The sequence below is a fragment of the Gadus macrocephalus genome, chromosome 6, assembly GCF_031168955.1.
Source record: "Gadus macrocephalus chromosome 6, ASM3116895v1".
Lineage (NCBI taxonomy): Eukaryota > Metazoa > Chordata > Actinopteri > Gadiformes > Gadidae > Gadus > Gadus macrocephalus.
In genome coordinates this window covers 9776336-9803548 of record NC_082387.1, presented here as the reverse complement: position 1 = coordinate 9803548, position 27213 = coordinate 9776336, and the positions used below count along the sequence as shown (strand labels likewise).

General features: G+C 44.3%; 2 protein-coding genes across 4 annotated transcripts in view; one reads left to right on the top strand and one right to left on the bottom strand.

The window, feature by feature from the left end:
- Positions 1 to 17292, top strand: part of whrnb (whirlin b) — a 28597-nt gene extending 11305 nt beyond the window's left edge. Inside the window, exons 4-11 of the mRNA XM_060053971.1 lie at positions 1265 to 1301; positions 6922 to 7107; positions 8842 to 9021; positions 10240 to 10314; positions 10630 to 11530; positions 12901 to 13103; positions 14118 to 14249; positions 15301 to 17292. Coding sequence (XP_059909954.1) covers positions 1265 to 1301; positions 6922 to 7107; positions 8842 to 9021; positions 10240 to 10314; positions 10630 to 11530; positions 12901 to 13103; positions 14118 to 14249; positions 15301 to 15477 — 1891 coding nt within the window. The 3' untranslated portion in view covers positions 15478 to 17292. The remainder of the gene's footprint in view (positions 1 to 1264; positions 1302 to 6921; positions 7108 to 8841; positions 9022 to 10239; positions 10315 to 10629; positions 11531 to 12900; positions 13104 to 14117; positions 14250 to 15300) is intronic.
- Positions 17293 to 19546: 2254 nt separating this feature from the next.
- Positions 19547 to 27213, bottom strand: part of stxbp1b (syntaxin binding protein 1b) — a 17397-nt gene continuing 9730 nt past the window's right edge. Inside the window, exons 14-20 of one of the 3 annotated variants that reach the window (XM_060053973.1) lie at positions 26061 to 26199; positions 25611 to 25720; positions 24961 to 25062; positions 23672 to 23757; positions 22738 to 22895; positions 21265 to 21384; positions 19547 to 20622 (exon numbers count right to left, since the gene is read on the bottom strand). In XM_060053973.1, coding sequence (XP_059909956.1) covers positions 21266 to 21384; positions 22738 to 22895; positions 23672 to 23757; positions 24961 to 25062; positions 25611 to 25720; positions 26061 to 26199 — 714 coding nt within the window. In that variant the 3' untranslated portion in view covers positions 19547 to 20622; position 21265. Of the gene's footprint in view, positions 20623 to 21255; positions 21385 to 22737; positions 22896 to 23671; positions 23758 to 24960; positions 25063 to 25610; positions 25721 to 26060; positions 26200 to 27213 lie in introns of all 3 variants that reach the window. The other 2 variants (XM_060053972.1, XM_060053974.1) reach the window with 2 other exon arrangements.

Sequence of the window (27213 nt, the reverse complement as noted above, 5' to 3'; positions counted from 1 at the left end):
CTTGCACATGGACACCATCTGAGTGGACCCGCTGCATTAATCTTTAGCCATTGTTGATACGCTAGGAAGATCTGGATTAAAGGCTGGAGTTATTCTTAACTGGATCATAAAGGTCCAGCGTTGCAGTTACAGATGGATCATAACACCCCGCTTTATTATGCTGATGAGGAGACAGAGACCTCTCTCTCTCTCTTTCTCTCTCTCTCTCTCTCTCTCTCTCTCTCTCTCTGTCTTTGTCTTTGTCTTTGTCTCTCTCTCTCTCTCTCTCTGTCTTTTCCTCTAACTCTCTCTTTCTCTCTCTCTTGCTTTCTCTAGCCCTTTCTTTCTTTCTTTCTTTCTTTCTTTCTTTCTTTCTTTCTTTCTTTCTTTCTTTCTTTCTTTCTTTCTTTCTTTCTTTCTCTCTCTCTTTATTTCTCTACTGCTCTTTTTCTATCTCTAACGCTCTCTACCTTTCTGTACCCCTGTCACTACCCTCTCTTTCTCTCCCTTTTTCTCTCCCTTTTCCCCCCTCTATCTTTCTCTCAGTCTATCACCCATTCCCCTTACCTCTCTCATTCTCTCTCCCTCTTTCTCTCGCTCACCACATGCCTCTATCTCTCTTTCTTGCCCCTCTCTCTTCCATAAACCCCTCCCTGCCCAACCTCTATGTTTGCCAGCTCTCGCTCTAAAGACATAATGAAGGAGGACCTCATTGAGGACAGTGCCAGGTATGCATTTCCTCTGCAGTGTCTTGGAAAGGCTACAATATGGCCACTCAGCATAACAGTGGCCAACACCTCCATTCTGCATGAGGTGTTCTAGAACGGCTTTGAACTTGCAACTCGGCATTCATGATTTATGAATGGTGGGAACGTCTGTATTATATTGAATGTAAAGTTAAATTTGATCATTATCATTGTATCCCATTGTGATTCTAATTTCCCCTTCACTGTGTTTTGGTTGTTGCATTATAAATACAATTCCAGCCGTAAGGCTTCATTTTGCTTTATGATTCTAAAACCGATGTCTTTACACATGAATAAGTCACAGTACCCTGTGGATTATAGTGGGGGAAACTATAGGAAAGGGAACCCAAACTCAGAAATGCTAGAAAAAGCGAATGGAACCCAACCCTGCGATCAATTCCAACCATTCAGAACTATTGCTATAGGTAGAATAGGTTAACTATAGGTTGCAGACGCAACAAAAATTTCAGTCAATCATAATTAGACAAATATATTAGTAAAATAATACTGATTGTAGCATGTTTCTTTTTTTCCCTCAGACCCACCTCGGCCCAGAGCACCGCAGCACTAGCGAAGGTGAGACAAAACCCAGCCCTCTTACATACTATGAAGACTGTGTTCCACTCCACTCCATCTTTTTGATGTTCATTTCCTCCTCTCGTCAGCCATTCATCTTCACGCATTGAGGAGAAGATATACGGCCTGCCAGGCGCTGCTCTTTAGAACGCATCGCACTGAACGATGAGCCGTACCTTTCAGTCCAAGACAAACACACACAAGATGTTTAACTTGGGTGAGGCCTCGCTTGCCGTAATGCGACGGACATTTCTCACAACCGGCGGTGATCGGAATAATAATATCAGAATAAACAACCACGAGATACAAAGAAAGAGCCAACGTTTGAAAAGGAGGCAAGCAGTAAGCAGACGGGTTACAAACGTAACATAACTAACAGACAAAAGAAGGAACGGAAACTTATTTTGACAGAATCCAAAGCGACATCCAGTGAATTCAGCAAGAAGCTAGGAGCAGGTAGGGGTTAGGGTATTTTACCTAGTGATACAGTCAGACTATCAGGGTGTGAAACCGAAACCATTTGGCTGGAAGTAGAACACCCTATGCCAGGTCCAAGCATGTTGCTAAAAGTCAGGAGTAAACAGCCGATGCTGTGATCGCCCGCTCGAATCACCGCAGAATGTGTGTGTCCAGGTGGCCTTGGTGATGTTCATGCGCTACTTCAAATCAACAAGAGATTGTCCAATAGGTAGGTGAAATGTGCCTCGGTACTTCAATCCAAACTTTCTATTCAGGGACCTGAATGCCAAGCATGCAGGTTTCCCCTCTGTAAACTCACCATATTATCAGTTTACCTCATGGCTAGCCTTGAAGCGGCCCTTTCCGTCTCCGCAGGCGGTCTTTTTGCTAGCGTCTACTCCCAGCTGGCTGGCTGAGACTTCAGTAGCAGGAGATGGCAGCTGTTTTAAACCACTGCTTCCCTGTCTTATCATATGCTGTGCACACCCTCCTCCCAGCCTTCTACTCGCTCTGTTATAAGCACAGCGGCTCGAATGGGATGAATATTTTAATATCTAATATTGTTTACGTTTGCAACCTATAACACTCTCTCACTCATCCAGAGACTCCATTAACAACAGAGGAAGACTCAACGCGTCAATGCTAAGTAGCGTCGACCCACCTCGAAGTTTGTAATACCAAGGGAGAGTTTGAGTGTGTGTGGGGTTAACTTCATTCCTGGTCGGGAGAAAATCGAGGGTTGTCGATGGAGAAAGCGAAGATTGTTGTTCTCTTTAACTCCTCCTTGGTGTATCAGCAGAGGCGCTGAGACGCAGGGGCTGAAAACAGTAGTGTAAACACAGGGTTTGTGCTCCGGGTGACTGATGACCACTGAAATGCAAGAGGCCCAGAAGAAGTGTGTGTTCTTGGAAGGCAGCCTTAGAGGATGTGTGTGTGTGTGTGTGTGTGTGTGTGTGTGTGTGTGTGTGTGTGTGTGTGTGTGTGTGTGTGTGTGTGTGTGTGTGTGTGTGTGTGTGTGTGTGTGTGTGTGTGTGTGTGTGTGTGTGTGTGTGTTTGAAGTGTCGGTCTATGTGTGTGTGTTTGAAGTGTCGGTCTGTGTGTGTGTGTGTGTGTGTTTGAAGTGTCGGTCTGTGTGTGTGTTTGAAGTGTCGGTCTGTGTGTGTGTGTGTGTGTGTTTGAAGTGTCGGTCTATGTGTGTGTGTGTGTGTTTGAAGTGTCGGTCTGTGTGTGTGTGTGTGTGTGTGTGTGTTTGAAGTGTCGGTCTATGTGTGTGTGTGTGTGTTTGAAGTGTCGGTCTATGTGTGTGTGTGTGTGTGTGTTTGAAGTGTCGGTCTATGTGTGTGTGTGTGTGTGTGTGTGTGTTTGAAGTGTCAGTCTATGTGTGTGTGTGTGTGTGTGTGTTTGAAGTGTCGGTCTGTGTGTGTGTGTGTGTGTGTGTGTACGTACACATGCGTTTGTGTCCGTGTATGTGAGTGAGCTGAGTACTGTCTGAGTGGGTCTCGGAGCTGACAGATTTCTGATAGGTTGGGATTAACCCCAACCGACCCCTTCCAGTGTGTGCCACATACTACAGACACACACAGAGACACTAACGCAGAGACACACGTTTGCTAAGACTTTAGAAGTAAGTGCTGGTTGAATTCCCATGTAATGGCGATCAAGGAGATGTATGGAAAATGCTTACATTTCCATAGCAAAAGAATACCATGGTACAGCAGCGATAAGTCACTTCAGACAAGCGACTCCAATTAACATTAACCAGCAGATCTATAAAAACACAGCAGAGAATTACATTTTTGTTCATCGATTTAGATTCATCAACGTAGCAACTATTCACATTTCAAAAGGAAAGCGCTAAAGCAAGAAAGGAAGGAATGGATGGATGGAGGGGTTGTGGATGTGGGGAGCCTCAAGTATTCTTGGCTTATTTTTCATCTGGCAGTTGTTGAAATAATTAACAACACCCCCTATCTCCGCACAATCTTCCTTTAACGCTGGGAGCCTGCGGGAAAGACTCGGATAAACCTTTGAAGGAGCCTGAGTGGATCTCAAAGATGTGTGTGAGGAGCACTCACTGTGTCACCCTCTGCTGATATAAAGTGGTCGGGACACAAACGTATTTTGCTGCCAGAACTTACAACAACGTGCGATTAATGAGCTCAAATATGACATGTTACCAGTCAAATGTTTTTTAAGTTACTGTGACTAATCATATGTGTACACCTATACACAATATAATACAGTGTACACTGTATTAGCTGCAGTGGCACCCTAATTAAGTATTATCTCATCTTATAAATACAAAACAAATCTGTGCTCTGAGATAAAATATGAACAGACTCAGAAACACATGATATATGCAAATAGGAACAATGCATTAAAGAATTCCTGGTCAAAATGAAAGGTCAAATAAGGTTAAATACAGGTTGCGTCATGAGGAGGTTCACTGTGTGGTGGATGGCTGGTTTTAAGCAACGCACTCAATGCAAAACAGGTGTGCATACTCACACAGAGTCTAATCAGTCTGACTTGTGCCAGGTGAGGCTTTTGTGCGTTGAGTAATACGTGCACACACGTGTTAAACCAGCCATCCCCACAAACACTATACCCTGCGTCCGGGGTTTGGAGGAGCCCAGTAAGAAGCCACCACCACCTAGGTGGCCTGTACAGATGACATTGCTACACTGGCACCCAACCTGGGGCCTCTCTCGGCCAGGACAAAGGGTCAGCACAGGGCGCAGAATTCCAATAAAACTGCAATGCATTATTGCAATTCTTGTGGGACGCAGTGGATCTTATTAACCTCGCGGTCATCTTGGTTCCAACTTGGTTTGAAATTCAAGCTGGGTGGGAGGGGAACTGAGTGCTGAATTCCCCCCAGCTAGCATTTGAGAAACAAGATGGCGAATAACAATAAAAAGGAAGGGACTGCATTTTAAAGAGAGCTTATGTGTGACTTGTACCCCGGGGAGATGGCAACCAGAACTCCACCATCTCGTTAGGAAAAACAGGGGGGAGAGGCGGGGTCCGGTTCAAGCAGGAACCCCCCCCCCCCCTGGGTGTCCTCTCAGCGTTACCGCATTGAGTCCAATGTCGCAGTCTTCTGCCAGACGCTCCGGAGCCGAAGGAGAAGGTCACTGCAGAAAGGGGGGTGGAAGGGGTGGAAGGGGGTTGTGCGGGGGGGATGGGCGCCAAACTCGCCGGACCGGGGAAGCTGCCTCTGCCTCCCGTTTGGCACGTACCTCGAAGCAGAGATTGCTATTGCCGCCACCCCGCCCCCCCCTCTCCCTCCCTTTCTCCTCCTCCACTTATGTCCTTAGTAGAATGTGCCTGGGTGGCTCCAAAAGCGCCCTGTCAGATTCTATCGCAGAGGAAATGGTTCTACTTTGGGAGGCAGAGTGCGTCGAAGCTCTGCTCTGCTCTGCGCAGAGAGAACCCCTGGTCGGTTGTAACGAGGGGTGACACGGCAGATGGTCCAAGAGGGGATGTGTGCCCTGGATGTTCTTCTTAAAGGAATTGCATTTTAACATCATCCAATCCCATTCATTCTATTGACTTTGAGGTTAATCAGCCCTTACACGGGATAAAGTTGTTTCTGGGTTCGAATTTAATTTTCGGAAAAAAGTGGCTTACGAAGGATCAAAACACTGTGATTCAATCATGACAACAGCACTAAGCACAATATATATGTGTATGTATATATATATATATATATATATATATATATATATATATATATATATATATATATACATTGTGTATGGTGCTGTTCTCGTGATTTTTCATGAATGGACAAGTGCATCTGATTGTATATACCGACTGGTCCATAGTCTGGTCCTTGTCTATGTCCATAGATCCTCCCCAGGGGGACTATACCAACTGGTAGGTCCATGTATCCATCATACATCTGGGTGGACACTCCCACATCTCCTCTTGTGAATGGGTACATTTAAACATGGCTTGTAACGATGAAGCAACATCACATCTGGTGGTTTCAAACCCTGCATCTTCTGCATGCGTTCACATCCCACAGAGAGAACCTGCTTCCAAGGAAGAGATGTCCGATTCAGTTACATGGATTTGGCTGCGAGTGCGTCAGTTCTGTGAGAAAGGGAAAGGATTTCCAATAGTGGCGAATCGATTCTTCTTCTTCTCGTCTTCATCTTCTACTCGCTCCACGGACTGATGCATACACCTCAGAGGAAGCTATCAGGAATTATGTTTCGGTAGTGGGGAGGGACCACAACTGAGCTGACTGCGTGTTATCCGATAACGCTCAGCACTGCAGTCTCTCCCAGCCTGATGGCACATTGGAAAAGGTGAATTCAGCTCTGTCCACCCTCACGGGTCAGCGTCTGGTCCCCATCCTACAGTATTATTAAGCATTGATTTCTCAATGCGCCCAGCAAATGGGGTCATGGGATTTGTAATTATTAAGCCTCCATCTCCGTGTCTGCGCTTCTTCCTGATCTTCGTCTGCCTGAGGATTCTTAACCTTTTTTTTTTGCTCCTCTTGCGCTGGCTTGAGGAATGCTTATTTATGGATTTGTTGTCCCATTCATCACCAGTGTTTTATTCCATCATTACCGACTCCACCAAAAGGGAGCATCATGCATTTATGTGTTGACTTTTTCTCTCCAGTCGATGAGTTGTTTATTTGATTCCCAAAATTCCCACAGAACTCCAATTGTTTGCACTTTTAGTGCAAAACAATTGGCCGGCCCCAGCAGGGAGTTTATATTTGGGCTTTACGCTGGGTTTTCGGAGCAGCTGAAAACCAGTTGAGCCAAAGGTAACAGAGTGGGAAATCCCAAGGGTTTGAAGTGGCGCCGTTCTTTTGCGCCATCAAACTTTTTCCTGTCAGATAATTGAAAAAATGGAAAGGAACCAAGGCCGTTTATTGTGAAAATATGTGTGTGGAAGTAACTTGTGTCTTCTCTTTGTTCCTAACCTTCCTCTGCCTCTCCATTTTTCTTTTCATTCATCCACCCATCCTTTGATCCATCCACCAATCCATCATCAATCAATCCTTTAACCCATCTTTACATCCACCCGTCCATCCTCCACTCGTCCTCCACCCACCCATCCATTCATCCATCCTCCGCCCGCTCATCCATGCATCCGATCACCCCCCCCCCCCCCCACGCCCTGGTCCTCCTAGCCCTCAGCGTGTAGGGCTCTGGGGCCCCCGGGTCCCCAGGTGAGTCTGGAGCAGCAGGCCTACCTCCTCCTGACGGACCTGGAGAGACAGACCATGGCCTACTACCTCCAGGAGTACCACAATGGACACATAGGGGTGGAGCCGCTCACCATGGCCCTGTTTGAGCTCTTCAACACTCACGCAAAGGTACGCCAACACTAACCCAAGCAACCGGAAACCTGATGCCCATGTTTAACTCTCTTTAGCCTCACACTAAAGAGGTTAACATTAACCTCTTAACCTCTGTCCTTATGTAGGCATAAGGACAGAGACAATGATCTCTGTCCTTATGCCTACACTTATCCATCTCTGACATCATACCTACACTTAACCGTCTCTAACATAATACCTAAACTAACCATCTCTGACATCATACCTACACTGAACCATTTCTAACATAATACCTGAACTAACTATCGCTAACATCATACCTACACTGAACCATTTCTAACATAATACCTGAACTAACTATCGCTAACATCATACCTACACTTAACCATTTCTAACATAATACCTGAACTAACTATCGCTAACATCATACCTACACTTAACCATTTCTAACATAATACCTGAACTAACTATCGCTAACATCATACCTACACTTAACCATTTCTAACATAATACCTGAACTAACTATCGCTAACATCATACCTACACTTAACCATTTCTAACATAATACCTGAACTAACTATCGCTAACATCATACCTACACTTAACCATTTCTAACATAATACCTGAACTAACTATCGCTAACATCATACCTACACTTAACCATTTCTAACATAATACCTGAACTAACTATCGCTAACATCATACCTACACTTAACCATTTCTAACATAATACCTGAACTAACTATCGCTAACATCATACCTACACTTAACCATTTCTAACATAATACCTGAACTAACTATCGCTAACATCATACCTACACTTAACCATTTCTAACATAATACCTGAACTAACTATCGCTAACATCATACCTACACTTAACCATTTCTAACATAATACCTGAACTAACTATCGCTAACATCATACCTACACTTAACCATTTCTAACATAATACCTGAACTAACTATCGCTAACATTATACCTACACTTAACCATTTCTAACATAATACCTGAACTAACTATCGCTAACATCATACCTACACTTAACCATTTCTAACATAATACCTGAACTAACTATCGCTAACATTATACCTACACTTAACCATTTCTAACATAATACCTGAACTAACTATCGCTAACATCATACCTACACTTAACCATTTCTAACATAATACCTGAACTAACTATCGCTAACATTATACCTACACTTAACCATTTCTAACATAATACCTGAACTAACTATCGCTAACATCATACCTACACTTAACCATTTCTAACATAATACCTGAACTAACTATCGCTAACATCATACCTACACTTAACCATTTCTAACATAATACCTGAACTAACTATCGCTTACATCATACCTACACTTAACCATTTCTAACATAATACCTGAACTAACTATCGCTAACATCATACCTACACTTAACCATTTCTAACATAATACCTGAACTAACTATCGCTAACATCATACCTACACTTAACCATTTCTAACATAATACCTGAACTAACTATCGCTAACATCATACCTACACTTAACCATTTCTAACATAATACCTGAACAAACTATCGCTAACATCATACCTAAACAAACCATCCCCAGTTATTGGCGATGCCGGGATGGTTGTACGTCTGTGTGAATAGGACTGGACCAAGCGAAAACTTGACGGAAATTCTCAAAATCAATCCTGATGGACCTCTGGCTGGTCAGTCTTTGTGGGTTTATTGTTTCCATGGGCAGATTTTTATCAGGAAGCTGTTTGTTCCAGTTGTCCATGATGTCGGAGGTGCGGTCGCTGGTGGCTCCCCAGGATCTGGAGGTCTACGACGGGCATGTATTGCGCCGCGAGCGGGAGGCTCACAGGGCCTGGCATGGAGGCCTGGGGTCTTTCCACCCACAGGCCCACTATGGCCTTGCGACCAACGACGGACATGTCCACTTCTCCAAGGTATTGGCCTTATTCCCTTATTCCCCTAGGGGCCACATTCAGTTCACCCACCAAGGTAGCTTTTAGAATCCGGATGGCCGCTACATGAAAAAGAGAAAAGTTGATTGTTAACATAGTGTGGTCTGAATTTATTCAAATTTACACTTTATTTAGCAGCAGACTCGTTTATTCAAAGCGACTTACAAGTGGGGACCATCAAAGGATACAATCGTTATAGTGCTGCACAACAAAGTTTGAAAACAACTGGAGAGAGAGTGAAGAGTAGCTAAAGGAATTTCTGTGTATTTTCAAAGTATTATTATCTTATCATCAGGGGGTCACATCTCTATGGTTCTTAGATGCGAAGAACATCTCCCCAGAAGTCCATTTAAAACTAAATGAAGAACTGATGTTTGTTTGTTTTCTGGTAAATGTTTCTTTCCTGATCTGGGTCTGTATAATGTTTCTCTCTGTCAGCTGGATTTGGATTTTTGTCGTCTTTGAGCATAACAACATTAGAAGTAAAACATCTATAATCATGATGATTAACCTCTATGTCACTGTTTCATACACATTTTTTATGCAATTGTCGAGGGCTTAATCTGTTGATTATGCTTCACCAATGTTCCAAACATTTCGACCGTGTGTATGGGTACCTGCGTGTGTGTATGGATGAGAAGAGAATTCTTTTTTCAGTGTTTGAGTCTCATCACTGAAAGACAATTCCACATGATGTCCTAGGGAGTGTTTGACAGGGATAAAGCGACAGAAGACTCTTTCTAGCTGGCCAATGCTGTTATTGTATATTTTCTTGTGTGTGTGTGTGTGGATGCTGTTTTGGTTGGATCCTGCTGGCAGTACAGCTTGCCCTGGTCTTTGTGTAACCGTCTGTAAGGACATCTTAATTATCATGGTTGGAAAAATAACCACAACATAGCTAGTTGCAGTTAATTGATAGTCACTTAGTGCCTCAATAGGAACCAATTGGAAGGTGTTAGTCCATGTTCCTCCATACTTTGTATGGCCAGATTACAGACTGTGTACCCTGGATTTACTTAATTATTTAAATTGTTCTTGATATATATGTAGCTTACAAAGTCTAACTCATACCCAAGGGAAATTATAATTGTATGGGATAATTTGACGCTTTCCCTGTTCAATGTTCATGATCATTAATAAACGTCAGTTATTGCCTCTTTATCACAGCTGTTTTATGTTCTTTATTTGCCTCTCTTCTAGAGCGATTGCTCTGAGGAGGGTAAGATGGAGCACAGTGAGGCAGCGTGTTTGATGGCCTTGCAGGATGTGGTGCTGGTAGGGGCTTTGATTTGATCATTGCATGTGCTGCATGTTTTTGACTATGATGTGAATGTGTGAGCTACATTTATAGCTGTGCCATTTTCAGACGCAAGCTAAAACAGTAAATGCTGGGAGTTGACCACGGTTGACCGTGAAGTTGACCAGCAAAATCTGACCAGAATAAAATAAACAGAATAATAAATTATAGTATGGTGCAAATAATGGTGTAAATAGCCGCAGTAGAAAATGTGCATTATGCAGGATAATGTATTTTAACCTGTCTAAATGTTTTTGAACGTGTTTATTTTAAATGCATTGAAACATTTACAGGAAGAGGTGCGGCCCTCGTCTGCCTCTCCTCCATGCCAGCACCAGTCTTCAGTGGGCCACGCCCCCCAGGAGCGGGGCCACGCCCCCAAAGAGCGGGGCCACGCCCCCCAGGAGCGAGGCCTCACCAGACGACCCTCTTCCCGTCCGGCCCGGCCAGGCTCCGCCTCCAGCATGCTATTCAAGGGCCCCACGCGGCTCCTCCAAGACTGCCTCCAACGGTCCCTTAAGGCCCTTCCCTCCCACACCCCAGCCCCAGCCCCCGCCCCGGCCCCGGCCCCCGCCCCCCAGCAGTCTCCGTCGGCAACGGTGGGCGAGCCGTCCCGCTGCGTCTGCCCCGGTCCTGGCCCGACCCGGCTCCAACCGGACCCCGCTCCCCAGGGCTCCCTCACGGCCCACCCCCGGCACGGCGACCCCCAGCTCCACCTCGCCTCAGAGCTGGACCAGCACCAGCTTCAGCACCTCTACCTCTACCACCACCACCACCCCCACGCCCACCACCACTTCCCCTACCCCTCGGCCCCGTACCAGGCGGGGCCCGACGCGGGGGTCCACACCTGCCCGGGGTTCCTGTACCGCCGGGACCCCTCCGGCTCCCCCGGCACGGAGGCCGTGGCGGCCGCTACACAGAGGTCCGCGTCCTACGAGCCCTTGTCCGACTCCTCCTCCTCCTGCGTCCTCCAGACCAGGTCCACGTCCTCGTCCAAAACGGTGTCTCCGATGCCGTCCCCCCGGCCCTCGCCCCACCTCTCCCCCTGCCCGTCCCCTTGCCCCTCGGTGGTCATGGCCACCCCGCCCCCTTGCAGCCCGGACCGGTCCTGCTCCCCGGCCCTCCTGCAGAGGGGGTCTGCCGCCGCCGTCGACGCAAACCTGCTGTCAGCCGAGTGCCGGCCCCAGCAGAGAGGTAGGTAAACGGCTGGAACTCGTTCCCGCAGGCGTTCTCATCTTACGACGGAGCCCTTTGAAAAAAAAGGGGGGTTTCAAGTGTTTCAACTTCCGAGCATGCTTTCGGAGGGAGTGTTATCTGTTTCAGTTTAGCAGGGTTTGGCGGCAAGAAGGGGAAGGGGGGGGGGCGATTGGGGGACTTCCGAGAGAGGGATATATGTTTCCGTTACACGTTTCAGATACTGCATGGAGGGTGGTTCTCTTTGTGGTTGAGACCACAAAGAGAACCACAAGGTGTTTCACAACCTTTTTTGGGGCCATGCCCTCGTTTTCAGGTCACAAAAATGTATGCATCTAATTTCTCGGTCATGATTTTACGCAGACAACATCTGCCTGTAATGTCAATGTCCCAGTGGACGGATTCACATGACGCCACACATATTAGATCATCCATGGCCCCTGATGAGCCATTCATCTGTCTGTTCATATTCAATGGACCTTACGGGCATTACCATGTTATCCTTTAAAAACAAGCTATGAAATATCCAAGGCTTCTAAGCCAGCAAATCTCCGGTGACAACATTTGCACCTGACTCCAAGATTGGGAAACACTGGTTTATTCCATAGGCTTTAGGGTTTATTTGTGTTGATGCATCTGGTTTTGTATCGGTGTGCGCTGTAGCCAATATCTGCCCTGTGGTAACGAACAGTATACTTGCGTCGATACTTTTTAATTACCCTTGAGAGGGACCTGACAGGACATGAACAGGGTCGGCTGTTGACGGATCGCAGCAGATATTACAGTTCGCTATAGAAATATCACTGTACTGTTTGGGCAGTCCCTTGACAGTGAGCTGCTCTGGGCTCTCAGTCCTATCATTCTGTTGCTTTGCGTGGTTGTATTTTAGTGCAGAATGGCAGTGAGCTGTCAAGGGATGAATGCATTGTCCCTCTAAAGGCGTCACTTTAGGCGTCTTTGAGTGTTATTAATTATTATTATTCTTCATGTTTAACCTCTGTTTTCCTTTTATTCCTAGTCTGTTTTACATAGTTTTGAATGATGACTATATGCTCTGTAAGGTGACCTTGGGTGTCTTGAAAGGCGCCTCTAAATTAAATGTATTATTATTATTATTATTAAAGAATGTAAACGTAGGGCCATCCATGCGAGTTAGTTTCAGTGAGACCTTTCTGCTGAACGAATGTCAAAGCATCAAGGATTTATCGCGAATTGGTTTACTGTTTAATGTGGCATACTATCATTTAGGAATTGTCCTATTGCACTTCAGTTCAACAAGTATTACCAATCATTATGGTCGCCAGAGTGTCCATCTGCAAGGATCCCGGAGGTTTGGTTCAGAAACCAACCCTGTTCAAACCTCCCTCCAGGCGCCACGCTGTCTCAGCTGTGGGACAGCGGGCAGACGCTGAGCGAGGACAGCGGCGTGGACATCGCCGAGGCCGGGGGGGTTAGTAAGGACGGAAGCCCCCGACCCTGTAAGAGCCAGCCGGGACCAGCGCCAGGGGAGAGGCACCAGGGGAACCAGGGACCCCCGACCAACGGCCCCAACTCCCTGCACGCCCCCACACAGGTAAGGCCGAGAGGGGACCTGACACACCCCATGGTGACGGCAAGGGGTCTTTAGGAAATAAACGGTTCAATTAAACCTAATGATGCTAAATCTTAGTTATGAAACTATCGTCTGGTTGGCCAGACTTTTGTTCTTTTTTTCCGGTTCTGATGGTTAATGAAGTCGCAAACCTTGGCCGTACATAAGAATCGACGCAAGAAAGAAAGAGTGTGAAGCACACTTAAAATTTGACTTTAACATCTCTCGGCGTGCTGAAAAAGATACATGTGGTTAGGCCGCAGGTAGGAGTCATAGATTCAGCAACACCAACAAATGAACCGAAATAAATGAAGAGGCCCCCTTCATTATAACAATAACAATTGATTTGAGGGCGACAATTTGTCACACGCGCCTGAGCCGCATTGTGGGTAATTGCAGCATTCAGCACAGCAGACCTCCGAGGCGCTGACACATAACAGACATTTAGTCCCAATTAATATTTTCACTTCGTATTGTGTGAATTCAAAAGGGCATCGAATTACAGAGATGGGACATGGGACTTTTCACATAAGGTCGCTGTGTACACAATTTGCCTGCATTGTTGATGTTTCAACCCAAACAGCTGATATTCTTATCACTGGTTCAGGTATATATGAAAAGGGAATATGGAATATTATTATAGTGTCTAAAATATTGCATTTCAAAGGTTGAAAATGTCTGGAATTTTATTTAGCTTTTTAGAGCAAATATTTTGTGAATGACTGACTGGTTGACTAAGAAGCATTCGGACTAACTGACTGAATTACTAATTCTAAATGACGTTCTGAATTACTAATTCTCTCTCTCTCTCTCTCTCTCTCTCTCTGGCTCTCTGGCTCTCTGGCTCTCTGGCTCTCTGGCTCTCTGGCTCTCTCTCTCTGGCTCTCTGGCTCTCTGGCTCTCTCTCTCTCTCTCTCTGGCTCTCTGGCTCTCTGGCTCTCTGGCTCTCTCTCTCTCTCTCTCTCTCTCTCCCTTCCTCTGCCCTGGGGTCTGCAGAGTGGGTCGGTGGTCTCTCTGCTGGCCCCCTCCACCCTAGTTCGCGTGATGAAGAACACCAGCACCCTTGGAATTGCCATTGAGGGCGGAGCCAACACACGGCAACCGTTGCCACGCATCGTCACCATACAGGTGAGGGTCCGAGGGAATGCGCTGAAGAATCCCTCTTGGCAGATGCTTGGGCACCACTCGGCTGCGAGTCAAACATCCCAAACGCCCTTGAACAACGCATAAAAAAAAGATGTCTGCAGATATTTAGCAAATGCCTTTGTAATGAGCATGTACAGCTATGAGCATGCTCCTGAATCCTTTCACACATCCTTTCAGATTTAAATAAATGTTTGGCCCCTGCTTAAGCCATTAGGGTTGTCACCTGTCCGCAAAGATACATAAATACCCTGGTTTACAGATGTATTTATTGTTATATCTATATTTCTACGTATCGAAATGTTGGAACATTCCATTAAGGGTTATTATTAGCTTTGTTCTGCGGACCACTTAGCGGCTAATGGAGGTGGAGGCTGTTAGCAGGGTGAGGAGAGGGGAGCTGGAGGTGGGCAGCTGGAGGGGAGGGGAGAGGTCAGACAGGCTGTCTCCGGGATGTTTGCCTCGGCCGCCGCAGACGGGAAGAGGGCGTAAGCGGAGGGCAGATCCGGTCGGCTCGGAGGAGACGCGTCGGGCCGGCTCTGTTGACCAGCTGTCTACCTCCAGGAGGGCGGGCGGCTGGAGCTGCCGTCGCCTTTTGTTTTCAACCTCCTCCCTCCCCCCCCCCCCCCCCCCCCTCTGTCTCGGGCTCTCTCGCTCCATCTATCTCTCTCAACACACACACACACGCGCGCACGCCGGACATACACAAACACATACATACACATACACGTACAAGTTAAAGTACACACACACACACACACACACACAAACACCGCTACACACAGGGGCACGCATTCACACGGGTGAACGCATACTTATCACACACTCTCGCACGCACACCTTCTCATCAACCTCAACTTTATTTTGTCTCTGTTATCTTCCCTGGGCTTTTAACTCTTATCTCTTGTGTGTTTTCCTTCCTTCTGCTTCTTGAATATCTCAATATCTGCCCTTCCCACCATTTCACCCCCACCCCCCCACCTGATGCTCACCCTACAACACCCTTTTTATTCCGTCTACACTTCACCCCCTCCAGAAGGGAGGCTCCGCCCACAGTGGCGGCCAGCTGCGGGTGGGTCACGTGATCCTGGAGGTGAACGGCGTGTCGATGCGTGGCCGCGAGCACCGGGACGCCGCGCGGGTCATCGCCGAGGCCTTCAAGAACAAAGACTCAGACCACCTCGACTTCCTGGTGGCAGACCCCGACGTCTAGCCGCTCACGCTCATTAAAAAAAAAGAAAAAAACCAAAAACTACAAATATTACAAACTTGAAACGATACCAACATTCTAGTGGTTAAAGGGTAAAGGAAAGTTTAGTTTGCAGGTGGAAATTTGCTGGATGAGTTTTCTTCTTAGCCACGAGATTTGGATTGGTTGAATTTTTGGCAGTTTTCTGTTTTAGAAAGCGATCACCACAGCAGGTTATCTGAGGACGAAAAGAGGGGAAACCGTCGATTCATGAGGCGGGTAGAGAATCCGTTCAGTGCGACGTCCAAACCCTCCTACGTTTAGACAATACCAAGCTAGGGCATTTTACTTTCTTATCGTTTCACGAGAACAAAAAAAACAACTGTGTCGTCCTCGGCTTGCTCCACCTGGGCAGGCTTTGAGTATAAAATGAACACTACCAAGATCCAATGATGAACTATGTTCAGAAATAATGTTAAGCATATCAAACTGTCATCTAAAAGGAATATTAATGTTGCCAAAACTGAAGCATGCTCATTGCTCCGCCTTAAACACCAAATGTATAATATTTGTTAATTTGTCAAAGAAAGAAAGAAAGAATACGATCATCAACCATTGGGTAACTGTTAGATTGTCCCTTTCTGGCATTTATTGTAGTAACAAACTGTGAAGAAAATATTATCTGGGTTCTATCAATTTTGTAGAGCTGTTTTGGGACTGGCCTTCCCAGGCCCAGAAAGAAATGCTCAACATAAGTTGATACCACTCTGTGGATTCATTGTTTGTGGGCCTTCCGGGTAGTACACAGATGGACAGTCATCCTACCCACCAGGAAGGGATGTGGTTTACATTTTATAACCTAACCGGTTCTGACGGAACAAGCTGTGCTTCTGCGGAGAGAAACACTGAGTCATCTGTGGCCCATGAGGTTTGACAAATAGGAGGACATCAAGCCATCGCTACGAGCAACCACGCATGAACTCCTTGAGCCTGTCTGGGATTTGTAATTCAGCAAAACAGAACTGTTGACGTGCCAAAGTCATCCTATGCAGCTTCAACAATAAGTGGGAAGGAGATTCACAACACATACCCGTGACCGAAGAAACGTATATTTAAAAGTATTTATTTGCACTGGAAACATGTGATACGATAGAAGTCTATATTTTTGTCGCTATATTATTAGCAGAGTATATACAATCGATGGCTGAACGGTTGGGTCGATCGGATTGGTTAATTGATCGTCATGGTTTTGGAAGTACTGATGGATGTTGAATGCATGGACTGCAGAACAACAACAGAGACTCAACTAATACATGGAATGATATAATCAATCAATATCCAATCACTATTGTAAAATGTGTAGATAGTTAAAAACCGATCCAAATGCCATCTTTTGTAATGCTGGAATGGTATAGTATGATAAGAGTTCTCTATATATATATTCCTCTATATAATATAGTATCCTACAGAACCTTATGTGAATTCCATTGCATAGATTAGTTTCTCTCTCAAACAGTTTTTGCCGATTTTAGAGAGTTGCTTGTATGCCATATGTACAAAAATATATAATAATAAAAAGCTGTGCTCCAACTCCATCCAGTCGCCCACGCGGTCCAGATCAAAGCGGCAGGTAGAATGCGCAGGTGAGCCTAGCACCATGCTAATGTGCAGTGAGACTGATGAATCCGTGGGCAGGGAGGAGTGCAGTGTTCCAGGGAAATACAGTCCAGTATTTTAGCTTCCACGTGGGCAGTGCTCTGCCACAGGGTGACAGGGAGAGAGAAGTGTGGGTGAAAATTCATCAGGAAATCCAAAAATAAAATGAGACTTGCTAAAATGTTCCCCCTGTTGATGAGTGTCATTTATCAATTTTACATATTTCAAATCAATTAGTTTGAGTGTTTTTTCCTCTTTTTTTGGTTCACAAGTGTTTTGGAAGGCTATTTAGTTTCTTTATTTTACTTTACTGGTTGATTTAGATTAACCCTATTGTATTAGATGTCTCTAAGTGTTACTCTGAATGTGTTTTAACTGTGCTAGGCTGGACTGGGGCTGTACTCAACAGTAACCAAATTTGCATAGATCTCTTCCAAGCTGAAAGTAGACAATTACAATTTAGGTAAGAGAATTTGGGATTAAAAGTATAAATTGTTAACGATAAACATATTTTATTTCAGGCTTAAAGTATTGTACATTCACTTTAATTGTAGGTCACCGTTACACAATAAAATAAATTGGACTCCTTCAGCTCCACTTATACAGTAAACACACTACAACACTACACCATAAACAGTGTTCTCAGCCCTTTACGTTGTGTGTAGCAGTGGCTCTCCCTGTGGTTTCACAAGGGTATTACATCATTTTTACTTTCATGTATTCTCTCAGTGCCTTTTATTCCCCATTGATATTTCATAAAAATATCTATAAATCCTTTGAATTCAGTAACCCACATGCAGCATCAGGACCGCATTAGACAAAACAAGTGCTAGGGGACGAATATTTAAAGGCGCAATGTGCAAGCTTGAGACCCTCCCAGGAGGGAAACTTCTAGAAATAAGTAAAAATAAGAAATAATAACTTGTTCTGTCCTCTAACTGGCTGCAAAATGCTTGAGGCTAACCAGCGTAGCATCGCTGAAGGGCCGGACCGGGAACAACATTCAGGCCGGGAAATATAGAGCGAAACATAGCCCTAGTCAGTCCAGTTTTTAATTTGGGGTATCGGCCCCCCAGCAGGAAAATGAAATATTCAAATGTTTATTTTCCTGCATTTTGGGGGAATTTTTGTGCATTTGAATCGAACAAAAAAGCCATGAAACTGCTTAGTACCAAGTACTGTTATGAAAAAATATATATGTTTAAACGTATAAAAAAACATTTTTAACACATTTAACATTTTTCTAATATAAATGTAAAAAATAATGCAATGTACCTGCAGATTGCTGTTTGGTATCTCTTGTTCATGTCTGACTGCGACTGCGACTGCGACACTAGCAATGCTACTCTCTCCACCTTCAGAAAGTAAGCACCAATAGCCCAACATATTTCTCTCTCCCCCTATTCAAAGAACAAAGCAGGAGCACCTCTTATTCAGCTGAAAGATCCACTAACTACCCCATCAAAAGCTTGAAAGCCCTTCAACCGACCCCTACAATAAAGAATATAGGCCTTTCAACAACACTGCAATAACATTGGCCCGAGTAGTGTCTGACACACACGGGTAAAGGAGAGATGTAGAACACATCTCTCCTTCCTTCACCCTTCCTTTTTCTTCCATCGCCGTTTTCATGCACCGTTGTTCTGATGATGTGCTACCTATCATGTCGAGATGTGTTTCAATCGCGTTCTGCATGCATGCGTGTGACAGACAATCCTGGCCTCGTATTCAGCTCGTTAAACCACTTTGATGCTATGGTCGGCTTGACAGTTTGGGTTATCAAACCATCGCACGCCGCTGCTAGACACTGGGCTGTCCTGATTTACATTAGATCTGGCACCAGGGGGAACTCATGGTGCTCCTGATGGCCAGGCTGGGCTGGCTGGGGGGCGTGAGTGGGAGGGGCTTTGGGTGTCTGGGGGCGTGAGTGGGAGGGTCTTTGGGTGTCTGGGGCGTGAGTGGGAGGGGCTTTGGGTGTCTGGGGCGTGAGTGGGAGGGGCTTTGGGTGTCTGGGGCCGTGACCGTGAGTGGGAGGGGCTTTGGGTGGGTTGACAGTAAGATCTTTGTATACAAAGAGAGGTACAGGTAGAATATATCAATTATAGGATGGGATTTTATTGACAACATTATTGAAATTAGCATCGATCAGCATTTACTAGATATCTCCAGATTATTTTCAATGACAAGATTATCAAAAGATAGCATCTTCAAATAAAAAAAATATAATATTAAATCACTCCAGGCACAAAAGAGCCAAGGGGACACTACATTAATATGCTGCCTAATGTGTTGACGTTTTGAAACCATCTGAGATCACTTTAAGTTGAGTCGAAGGAAAGTTTCTTCCCAAAAACCTCATCCATCAGTTTAAACCCCTCCGACAACTTCAGAGAGCAACAAGGGAGCCATCAACGTAAGCAAGAGTAACAGAGGCTACTTTAATAACTCAGATGCCACTTTAATAACTCAACGTGAACATAATGCATGGTCCTTGGTTGGTCTCTCAGCATGGGTTTCATTTAGCATGTTTTAGTAATATACTTTAGTCATGACTTAGGCCTAAAATAATAACAACACACACACACAGTCACACACACATGAGAATGTTTTTCTCGGACACAAAAATAATCTTTCAAGGGAAAACTTAACATCTAAACAAGTTATATGAATAATTGGACGGTGGAGGTGTACAAAGACAAAATAACAAATACTCTGAGTATAATACTACTATTAAGGTAAATTACATGATGGCATAATTTACTTTATATTCCAATTTTCATTTGTATTTAGGGTTACTTCATATTGGTATTTCGGACGCTGGATCTCACCTTATAGCATACATTTACACAATACGGCAAACATGTAAAACACAAATCGACCATTAAATCGGCATGCTCTGTTAGAAAAGGAGAACATTTATTGTCCCAGAATATATGAGAAATGCTTGAAGAAGTCTATACTATAAAGAAGTCGCTGATCATAAATAAAAGTAATTTTATGTAGTACTGACTTATACTATTAAAATATCATTAGCATTCATTTGCATTAGTTAAGATAGATTTCCCCTACTTTTTTTTGTGTCATTTTGCAGTCTTAAACATTTATTAAAAAATGTATTCATTCTTTAAAAAAACAATGTAGGCCTTAATTAAATAATAATAAATAAATAATCCAAGCCACTGCAATGCAATATGCCCAATATTTAACAATAATTCAATCTCTTCCAGTAAATTTAAAGTTAAAGTTAGAATCAGAGTAGAGGTCTACACAAACATACACAAACTGAAAGTATATAACTAAGTGACAGATACGACTGAAACTGGTTGTTTATGGATTTTCTTTACATGCCACAGTATTATGATGCTTCTTTGAGTAATGTGTATGTCTGCTAAATGATTAGCTTGTTAAGGTTAGCATTACAACGGTCGTCTTAGCTCTTCTTCTCTTCCTCTGTTTTGTCCAGGGTTTTCAGGGCGTTCATAAAGCGGGGCGGGTTGATTATTCCAGTTGATCCTGAAGGTAAAAAACGACAGGTGTAATGTGAGATAAAGTGGCAGAGACAACGTCAACCTTATTCACTGAGCCATATCGGTTTGTTGGGTGGGGAAACATTCAAGGATCTTTGGAAACCATGAAAACTCCACGTATTATTTCTATTGAGCATTCCATTTGACATTTCGAACGCATTTCCATTGAGTTGTCATGGTTATGACTGATCATGAATACTGAATCGTGGTAAAGTCCAAATATGCCATCTGTTGGCTGATGTAGACAATAACAGTCTTAGCTACAATAACAATGTGATATGTCGGATTCATGTCCCAATCAACACTATAACCAAACAGATAAACAGAGGGAAAGTTGGAATGTTATACACAACAGATACACAGACAGGGATTAAATATGCAAAAGATACTAACATATGCAAACGATGTACAGACAATGTTATACACAACAGATACACAAACAGGGATAAAATAAATATATACAACGGATATACAAACGCAGGGCTCGTGTGAATTAAAGGGGAGGAGTCAAAACACAAACATATAATATAACGGTTGATGGCAAAATATAAAAAGGAGGAGGAGGAAGAGGAGGAGGTGGTCGTGGTGATGAATCACAAACGGCGGACTCCGTATTTACTTCCGTGACCTCATTCTGCGGGGGGGTCGGCGGGGCCTTCTGCGCCCTCAGGTGGCGCGTTGGGGTCCATGAAGTCTGGGTGCTGTAGTTCTTTAAGGTACTTGGTGGGGGTGAGGATGTGGGTGGCGCCTAAAGTATCGGAGATAGTCGACTGTGTTGAACTCTCTCACCCTCTCTCTCTCTCTCTCACTCACACTCTCACTCTCACTCTCTCTCTCTCTCTTTCAGACGTTACCAACGGCACAAAGCAAATGTCTCTCGACCAGGAGGTCTGCCAGAACTAGTTTGTGGTGTTGAGTTTTTTTTTTAGTATGTGAGGCATAGAAAAGATATTGGATGCATGTTTGTATGGACATATAGAGATACATTAAATTGAAGGTAATATACATAGATACAGTAGATGGATGTGTAGATGGTGCTTGACAGTTCATCACATTATTTCATTTCCTGCCCGTGTACTGAGGACATACTGACTCTCTCTCTCTCTCTCTCTCTCTCTCTCTCTCTCTCTCTCTCTCTCTCTCTCTCTCTCTCTCTCTCTCTCTCTCTCTCTCTCTCTCTCTCTCTCTCTCTCTCTCTCTCTCTCTCTCTCTCTCTCTCTCTCTCTCTCTCTCTCTCTCTCTCTCTCTCTCTCTCTCTCTCTCTCTCTCTCTTCCCCCCCCCCCCCCCCACAGTTACATACTGTTGTCTCTGCTGAGGGACCACAAGGGGGTTAATATGATTCAGAAGGGACATATATTAAGTCTAACAATGGATGAATCATCAGAAGAGAAAACAAGGTCCCCTTTCTATACAAATAACTCACTTCAGTGCCAAACTACCTCTCTGGTCCCTACTGATGCTATTGATATTAACCCTCTTGTTGTGGGGCACCATTTTTCAGTGAAATATTATAAATGCAAAGATAGCTTGGGAAACATATTGAAATGGACAAGAAAACAAGTTATTCAAACTGGCGACAGGAGACCGTAGTGACATGGTTGTTAGACTCCAAGCCAACATGGTCTTGGTTCAATCCCCAATGTCGGCAGTCTTCCTGTAGGAATCCTTAAGCAAGAAGCCCCCTAACCCCTACCTCCTTCTTAATTGTATGTATCTGGATTCACTGTCTAACCCCTACCTGCTCCTAAATGACCCGTCTGTGAATTCACTGTCAAACCCCTACCAGCTCCTTATGGACCTGTCTCTATAGTCACTGCCTAACCCCTACCAGCTCCTTATGGACCTGTCTCTATAGTCACTGCCTAACCCCTACCAGCTCCTTATGGACCTGTCTATAGTCACTGCCTAACCCCTCCCAGCTCCTCATTGACCTATCTCTATATTCACTGTCTAACCCCTACCTGCTCCTAAATGACCCGTCTGTGAATTCACTGTCAAACCCCTACCAGCTCTTTATTGACCTGTCTCTATTCTGTCTCTATAATGACCCGTCTTCACTGTCTACTGACGATGGGGGGGGGGGGGGGGGGGTTGACTCACCGATGATGGCCTCCCATTTGCCGTTGGCCTGGGTGACCTCATAGACGCAGCGCATCTCGCTGTAGGTCACGCCCCCGATGATGAACACCAACACCCTGGGGCCCGTCTTCATCTCAGTGGGGCCCTTGTTCTTGTGCCAGTTTCCATAGCGAGCACTGCTGTCGGGGTGGAGAGCGAAAGCATAATGAATGTGAAGGTCTCCACTGGTAGAGCGTGGCGCTAAACACTGCCACGGCGAGGGGTTCTATTCCCCCTGGGGCCACCCACGTTGATAAGGTATGAACTCACTGTATTGTTAGGGGGCTTTCAGGCCTACAATTCGGTAGACTTGGTCCGACTCGGGGGTGAAGTTGATATTTTATGTTTGTATTTTTATTTGGTCTGGTGAGCGTACAAACTGGACAAACATTGCAAACTAGAGTCTCGTATTCCATCCTTTTGAATAATGATTGTGAAATAATGTGGGTGTGTGTGCGTACGTGTGTGTGAATGTCTGTCTGTCTTTATATGAGTGTTGCGTGTGTGCGTGTGTGAGAGTTTGTGTGTATCCATTTGGTCTGCATGCAAGCGTAGTCGACTTCGTAATATTTGTGATGCAACATTTGATACAGGAAATGCTGATCCATCCAAACTGATTTTTAAACCAAAAAAGTAATGTTTCACCTGTCTCTGAACAGTTATGTTAAAGTTCCTTCTGTCTCTGAACAGTTATGTTAAAGTTCCCTCTGTCTCTGAACAGTTATGTTAAAGTTCCTTCTGTCTCTGAACAGTTATGTTAAAGTTCCCTCTGTATCTGAACAGTTATGCTGAAGTTCCTTCTGTCTCTGAACAGTTATGCTGAAGTTCCTTCTGTCTCTGAACAGCTCTACTAAAGTTCCTTCCGTCTAAAGTTCTGTTAAAGGAGTGCCTAAGGGGCCTCTGAAGATCTTAGTACCTGGAGGGAGCGCTGGACTTGGACGAGACCTGGCGCTGGGAGATGTAGGGGTAAAGCTTTGGGTCCAGTTTATCCTCTATGGCATCCTGCACAGACACACAGTGACACTCAACAGGTGGTTCAGTATTTACAGCCTAATGCTACAGTGACTAGCTTTACCTCAATATCTACACACTAATACTACAGTGACTAGCTTTACCTCAATATCTACACACTAATACTACAGTGACTAGTTTTACCTATCTACAGACTAATACTACAGTGACTAGTTGTACCTCTGTATCTACACACTAATACTACAGTGACTAGTTTTACCTATCTACAGACTAATACTACAGTGACTAGTTTTACCTATCTACAGACTAATACTACAGTGACTAGTTTTACCTCTGTATCTACACACTAATACTACAGTGACTAGTTTTACCTCTGTATCTACACACTAATACTACAGTGACTAGTTTTACCTCTGTATCTACACACTAATACTACAGTGACTAGTTTTGACTCAGTAACTACAGATTAATATCGCATTAACAACACATGCTAAACCAAATTTGTCAACTAATTTATATTAGTTTTTCTTCTCTAGCTACTTTGAGTAAAGTAATAAATTTCTGGCAACAAATTTCTTTAAATTTGTTATAGTTAAGATTGCCATTCATGAGAGGTTTAGGGACAGAGAATTAGTGATAGAAAGTAGGGATAGAGTGTTATGGATAGATAGGGAGACAGAGTGATTGATATGTCGATAGGGATAAAGAGTGTGAACAGAGAATAATGGATGGATAATTGAGACAGATTGATTGTTATGCAGTAAGGGATAAAGAGTTTGGCCAGAAAGTTAGAATAGATAGTTGAGACTGAGTGATCGATATGCAGCAAGGGATAAAGAGTTGGAGAAGAGAGTTAGAACAGATAGTTGAGACCGAGTGATCGATATGCAGTAAGGGATTGGAGTTGGAGAAGAGAGTTAGAACAGATAGTTGAGACCGAGTGATCGATATGCAGTAAGGGATTGGAGTTGGAGAAGAGAGTTAGAACAGATAGTTGAGACCGAGTGATCGATATGCAGTAAGGGATTGGAGTTGGAGAAGAGAGTTAGAACAGATAGTTGAGACTGAGTGATCGATATGCAGTAAGGGATTGGAGTTGGAGAAGAGAGTTAGAACAGATAGTTGAGACCGAGTGATCGATATGCAGTAAGGGATTGGAGTTGGAGAAGAGAGTTGGCACAGTGATTGATGATAAAATAGTTGGGTTGCGACAGTTGGGACCGATGTTTGTACCTCCATGATGTCCTTGATGAGCGGGGTCCAGCGGGACAGCTGGTACGTCTGCTCGCTGACCCTCTCCTTGCGGTCGGGTTTCTTGGTCTTCTTGGGGACTCCCTGAGAACGAAAGCGGTCTACCTTATTCCACGATGAACTCAACAGCGTTGCAGTAAAATCGACTCCATGAAAGAGTTCTGTGTGTCATTATGGCTGAGCGATGAATCAACATCATAACGTATCTTCCTTCAGTGGATATATATCGAAACACAGGATGAATGTATGGTAGGGCAGGGCGATTAATCGAATTTTGATCGCGATTTCGATTTTAGCGTCAAACCATCACAAAATTAACATAATCCAGCATTTTTTTAAATCTTTTATAGAAAGGGCAGAACAGATGGATACATATCTTTATATTTTTTTAGATTGGAACATTTTCTTTTTGACCATTTTGTGTATTTTTCTAAGGCGAAAGTTCTCAGTTCCAAACAAATTTTGGCAGAGACATGCTGAAAAAATGCAACATGTTTTCAAACTCAAAAATAATCGTTTGAATAATCGTGATTTCGATTTTTTGCCCTAATCGAGCAGCCCTAATGGTGTGGTCATGTGTGTCATCACATGTGATATTGTTGTGGAATGTACTCTTGTGGGCGGGGCCTCACCTCAGCGATGATGGGCATACCCAGATGAGCCATGTTAGAGATGATGTCACTGTCTTCTGGGGGGATGTTGGCGTGCTGGAGGAGCTTACACAGGTTCTCCTCACTGACACCTGATCACACAGACACACACACACACACACACACACACACACACACACACACACACACACACACACACACACACACACACACACACACACACACACACACACACACACACACACAACCATGCTCAGTGCTCGAACGCATTGAGATTGCATTTACAACTCTCTGTACTATTACATTATGTAAAAAAAAGAATAATACATTCACAAAAATAACACAATGGGAGAATTCCAGAGAGAATGTCCTCATTAACACTCAATTCACACAAAACGTGTGAATTGTATCACATCTCTGTCCCAATGGCACAGGAGTGCAGGTCCCTGTCTGCGTGCGTCCACTGCTCACCGTTCTTGAGGAAGATGTAGAGCAGGATGATGCGGATCTTGTCCGAGACGGAGACGTTGGCGTCCAGCAGCACTGGCACAATGGCACGCATGGGGTCTTTGATCTTCTCCCCCTCTGCGTCTGTGCCCATCGCCAGGTCCTGGGGAGGCGGAATAATACTCAGCCTCATCATCCACATCGTTGTGGTCATCATCATCATCATCATCATCATCATCATCATCATCATCGACACCACCTTTCATCATGATGGAACACTACTCAGCCTTATCATCATTATCGCCATCATTATCATCATCGACAGTACCACCATCATGATGGATTAATACCCAGCCTTATCATCAACCTCATTGTCGTCATCATCATCGCCACCAACAGCACCATCATGATGGAACACTACTCAGCCTTATCATCATTATCGTCATCGTCATCATCATCGCCACCAACAGCACCATCATGATGGAACACTACTCAGCCTTAACATCATTATCGTCATCGTCATCATCAGCATCATCATCATCGACAGTACCACCATCATGATGGATTAATACCGAGCCTTATCATCAACCTCATTGTCGTCATCATCATCTTCATCATTGTCATCGTCATCATCATCGACACCACCTCCACGACGGAATAATACTCAGCCTCATCAAGATGGAAGAATACTCATCATCATCATCATTACCATCATCCTCACCTTCGCCATCAAGATAGAAAAAATACTCATCATCCCAACATCATCATCATCATCATCATCATAGAGCCCTGAGATGTAAGCATTGTTTTATATTTCTGTGTCAGAGAAACCCAGTCAGAGAGCTGCTTTGTTCTGCTTTTTGACCCTGAGAAAGTCCATACGGCGTACAATAATCCCTTCCCTTCCTCTGGCCCACATATTGTGCCATTTCTAAACCGATTTAGTTACATAATGTTGACGTTTGTTAGAACCTAAAGCTCCTTTCTTACTCTGAAAAATAGTATCCTTTTTCTTTAAAGATTTAAGTTTTGACGACTGAATGATGTCTTTCATGCTACATGTTTTCAATCAATTTGACGATTAGTTTTCCATCCTCTTTTTAAACTTATCAATTTCTACATAGATCCCTGCAGATATATTCACCCATGTCCAGACTATTCATATTCACGGCTTAAG